This window comes from Chenopodium quinoa, unplaced genomic scaffold (assembly GCF_001683475.1).
Source record: "Chenopodium quinoa cultivar QQ74 unplaced genomic scaffold, ASM168347v1, whole genome shotgun sequence".
Classification (NCBI taxonomy): Eukaryota; Viridiplantae; Streptophyta; class Magnoliopsida; order Caryophyllales; family Amaranthaceae; genus Chenopodium; species Chenopodium quinoa.
Window position 1 is genome coordinate 1,222,186 of NW_018744858.1, and position 4,987 is coordinate 1,227,172.

The 4,987-nt window shown below is 34.0% G+C and overlaps 1 protein-coding gene across 1 annotated transcript; it reads right to left on the reverse strand.

The window, feature by feature from the left end:
• Positions 1 to 512: 512 nt before the first annotated feature.
• On the reverse strand, positions 513 to 4,987 carry LOC110704769 (adenylyl-sulfate kinase 3-like). Its single transcript, XM_021882579.1, has 7 exons — positions 4,738 to 4,987; positions 3,572 to 3,711; positions 2,275 to 2,424; positions 1,502 to 1,620; positions 1,334 to 1,418; positions 1,145 to 1,191; positions 513 to 981 (listed from the first exon to the last, which is right to left on the reverse strand). Exons 2-7 carry the CDS (start codon positions 3,693 to 3,695, stop codon positions 880 to 882), a joined length of 627 nt encoding a protein of 208 aa, XP_021738271.1. The 5' UTR covers positions 3,696 to 3,711; positions 4,738 to 4,987; the 3' UTR covers positions 513 to 879.

A 4,987-nucleotide genomic window follows, 5' to 3' on the forward strand; every position in this document is an offset into this window, starting at 1 on the left:
TAACCACTTCTCTAACACTACCGTTGGACATGGCCAATTGGGCCAAATACATAATAACCTAATTACGATGGACCACTTATGTTTATTTACTACGTAGATAGAATGTCCGGCATATATATCATTAAATCTTAGTAAAACAAGTGAAGAAACTACAACCAAGTTTGAAATACCAGATTGCGAAATTGGTTCAGAAGATATGCATTATGTGCCTATTCATTGATATACCATAATTGAGTATGAAGACCGCATGAACATATGATGTATGCTAGCAGAAGTAACAGGTACATAATGATAGGGGGAAAATAAAATAGGAAAAAGTTCACAAATTTGAGCACAAAAGCCAAGTATGCTACTTTGTTTTTTTTTGTTCTACTCATTTAGCTTTTACACGATCTTTAATGACCATCTTTTTTTTCTTTTTTTTTTTTGAAACATATAATGACCATCTTTGGTCATTAATATTTTTGATTACCCATATGTATGTGTGAAAAAAAAACTATGAAAAACTGATATTTTGAAAATCTTGGAATACAACAGAATATGGGATGGATTCCAAAATTTAAAATGAAACCAGAAATTCTTTATATAAATTTCACTACAGCTTGAACAAAGGAGCCAAGAATTCCTAGCAGCAAAGATTCAAAACATACATTTTACCTTTTAAACAGGAAGAATGAGTCGTCTGCAGATTCTATACATAGATACGATCCTCGTATCTTTGACCATATATAAACCAATGGAAGCACTTCGGCTAAATTCAACATCACAATTACACTTGAATTGTCTTTGTGAACAAGGCTGCATTGCAGAAGCAAAGACAGTCCAGGTTCAGAGAGCATATGGTTGAACGTAAGCGAAAAGGTTCCAGAGTAAAGCTGATCAATCATAATGCAAGAAGCCCTTCTCCCCTAAATATGATGCCACTTGCCCAGCCATATCAATTGGCGAAGGGCAGATGCCATCCGCCAATGTCAATTCTATCTGTCAAGAATAAAGACCACATGACTACAAGTATAGAATCATTCATTGAAGCACAGATTTCAGGTTATACTTAGGAGACCAAAACTCAGAACTAAAGGTAAGCTACAATGGCAACATATTGAACTTAATTCAATGGAAAATAATTGGTGCAATTAGGACATACCTCACAATTCAATGGTGGCTCATAAGGATCATCTATTCCAGTAAAACCTGCAATCCACGCACTATTCAGTAGAGGCCTTGAAACTCCAAATATGGTATGAAAGTAACTTGAGCAATCATACAGCACAAAAGCGTTTCTATTTCAAGTGTGATTCACAAAAATAACGAGAAAAATAATAGAAATGATAACCTTTGATCTTCCCAGCACGCGCAAGTTTATACAGGCCTTTGACATCTCTTTCTTCACAAACTTCCAAGGGCATGTTCATGAAAACCTAAAGATAAATAAACATGTTAGCAACTCATAATGAGACAAATATAACCAAGTTACATATAGTAGATAGTCATGAATCTTTGCCTCTATGAAATTTCCAACTGGCAACATTGCCCGACAAGCATCACGATCTTTTCTGTAGGGAGATATCAGACTTGCTATACAAATCAAGCCAGCATCTGCAAATAGCTTCCCCACCTCCCCTGCAAGATTAACTCAGAATCAGTAGCAATTATGATCAGAAAAACCATGCTACTTACTGATTAGGTAGAATAGGTTCACATGGATCACAGTCTAAGTCCAAAATATGTGGCATCAATAATGACTCATTTCTCCAATGCTATACACTATTCCTTTCTTTTCAGAAAATAATTCATTTTATTTTCTTCAGATAAAGCTTTCAACACAGGTAATGTTTCTTTTCGCATTTGAGACTATACCTCTACAAAATTATATACCTTTTGGCGGGAAGAACATCGAAATGTGCACATAACATGCAACTATGAGTTCTAAAAGTTTGACATAAATAGAAACTTTGTTGGAGTTGAATTGAAGGAAATATGAAGGGGGAAAACATCAAGAGGCAAAAGCAATGACTCTATTGATATTCTATTTAGTTTTCAAGGAATTTGAGTCCTCCTGCCATTATCTTCAGTTCATTTCTCTAGTCTTCACTTGTTCCCAATTTCCCACAGCCTTTATTACCAGCAAAATAATCTCAAGAATCAGTAAAATGGTTCAGCCACAGATACAAGTATCAGATGATTTAACTGCTTATTATGGATTTAAAAAAAAGAACCAACTCCAGAGTGAAACACAAACAACTTGACAAGACGTCTAACAGATAAAAGACTTACCAACCCTACGTATGTTTTCAGTACGGTCCTCAGCAGAAAAGCCAAGATTCTTGTTCAAACCATGCCTAAGATTGTCTCCATCAAGAACATAAGATAGCTTCCCCCTGGAATGCAATTCTCTACCCAACGAGCAAGCTAGCGTGCTTTTTCCTGCCCTCATACAAGAAAAGCAGATATATTAATAGAATGACAGCTTTATAAGCTTTAACTGGATGCAGTTCATATCATTTGCTACAAAAATTCCCTCTTTAAAGATGCATGGACTAAGTAGAAACTCCAAACAGGAATGGTAGCTATTGTCTCTTCCACAAGCTGAGTCATTCTATTAGAATCTTAGAGGATTGTAACAGCATTTTTAAAATTATATTCATGGAAGCTAGTCAATTCTATAATCTGTTCACCTTATTAAACTTGTTCCTTTTTCTTGTTCCAGTTAGATCATATCAGCCTAAACCAAAAGGAACTAAACAGTATCATAAAGATCCAGCTTGTATATTTGAAAACTCATTGTCATTAAGACATTAACCACTTTAATTGCGTATTTATAAGAAATTATAAACATTGTTATGTAAAAAATACACATTGCAACTCATTTAAAAAGACCCCACATGTATGTTTTTTTAAGATAAAAGCAAAAAATAAGGTGAAAGTTCAAGTAAGACCTGCTCACCAGTCCATATCAGAAAGATTCATATCAAACTAGACTGGATCTTACAAGATTTTAACTATAACACCTCTCTAGGTAAAACGAACATGGGCAGGCTATTATGTTTGCCTTGTTTCAAATACATCTTACCTATTCTTATTCAAATCAGATCAAATCACACCATACAAACCAAACAAGGAAACAACAGATCACAAAAAACCTTCTTATTTTAGAGAAGTCATTACCAATTTACCATTATAGCTCAATCTGGTGTGATTACCAACTAAAGTGATTTGGTGTGAATTTTTAAGCTCAATCTGGACCAGAAACATTCAGAGTTGCCATACCATAAAGTCCATAATTGGCCTTAAAATTCACACCAAATCACCTCATCTTAAGTAAAGAGAATATAACTTAAATGGAACGTTATAAAAAGATACAGAAGTAAACCAATGATTGATCATATTAGAATCAAGCACCGATAAATCTATCAAGGCTTACCTAATACTATTGATAGAACAATTCCTTAGGCAATCAAAAGTTAAGACTGCAATGTTGAATGTGCTAAAAGAAAGCACTAAGGCAATTCAAGACACCAAATATGTGCCACAAAATTAACCAAATGAAAGGACGCAAGCACAAGAAATATACCTGATCCACTGAGACCAGTTATCCAGACAACACATCCCTTCTGATTAAGTAACTTTTGCCTATCAATATTTCCAACTGCACATTCATGCCAGAAAATATTTGTCGAGTTGCCCACGGTAGACATGAGAATCAGTTATTCCCTGTCAGTATCCAACAGTTTATCCATGGTTAGACATAAAATATGCCATCACATCATTACATAACAATAGAAAATTCAAAACCAAAGCTCCCAAAACAAGAACAAAAGATAATATGTGATTAAAATGTTGACAAAAATCAAGAAGTTTTTTATTGCAGAAGTTGGAGAAGAATCACAATCACACAAAAGCTAATAACCATTGTGGGAATATCATTTAAGACTCCCATAACTCACATTATTCACTTCCTTCACTCATTAGTTAAGACCAATGTATTACACAGACCGCAAAAATATACTTCATACAAGAAAAGACCTACGGCCCTAACATATTCACTTTCGGATACAAGAGGAACGAGCCCTTAGGATAATTATAGTTTACAACATTGCACAAACATTCAAATTTGTTGTAGAATTCAAAAATACTACAATCAACATAAATCAAGTTCGTGAACTAAAGGCCAAAACCAAAGCCCCTCTTTGCAACAAATCATTAGATATAAAACAATGCACAAATCCCCTTCCCCCTCTCTTTCTGACAATGGCTGACCGATTCCGGTGCCGGTTAGAGACAACTTGGGTCTAGGTACCCAGATAAACTAAACTGGGTAAGGAGCTGAGTATATATAGCAATGCAGGCCACAAAAATATCATAATGGGGATTCACAGGTAACCCATGATTACAATAATCCTTCTACAACCCAAAATACAAAAATTAATTTTCCCAGTCAATGAGAAACAAATTAATCAACTGTTTCAATTACATTCTAATTCTTTAAAATAACAAAAATCTAATCAATACCCATAAATGATTTATAAAGAAAGAAATTAAAATCAATCAATAATCATACAAATTAAACCAATTCATCCAAAGAACAAACATTTCAAAGACAAAAATACACTAGCAACAACTAAAAATATAAGCAAATAAACCAAGCCATCATCATAAAACCAAATAAAAAGATGCATAAATTTCCAATAAAGTATTAACAAGTGAATAACAATAAAAAGAAAAGGTCAAAAAATATACCAAATTAGAACTCTGGTAATGTGAAAAGAGGATCTTGAATGAGAGAGAAGGTGAAGATGAAAAGGGGTACTTTAGAAATTGATGAAAAACTTCATTCATGTAATGAACGAAATTCGAGGAGGAAGTAATAAATAGAGAGAGAAATGTACGTGGAGTGTGTTTGAATTGAATGCGCCAGACTCTGCGCTCCCTTCTAAATTGAAGGGGAAAAAAAAAAATTATGAACAAAGTTGCAAATTTCCAATTTTGA

What these genes read in the sequence shown, in the direction of transcription:
- LOC110704769 (XM_021882579.1), bottom strand. Translation starts at nt 3,695, where the DNA reads ATGTCTACCGTGGGCAACTCGACAAATATTTTCTGGCATGAATGTGCA. An exon ending in TGAAAACATACGTAGGGTTG is followed by an intron (nt 1,621 to 2,274) that starts GTAAGTCTTTTA and finishes TTAATCTTGCAG; the next exon opens with GGGAGGTGGGGAAGCTATTT. An exon ending in GCGTGCTGGGAAGATCAAAG is followed by an intron (nt 1,192 to 1,333) that starts GTTATCATTTCT and finishes CGTGGATTGCAG; the next exon opens with GTTTTACTGGAATAGATGAT.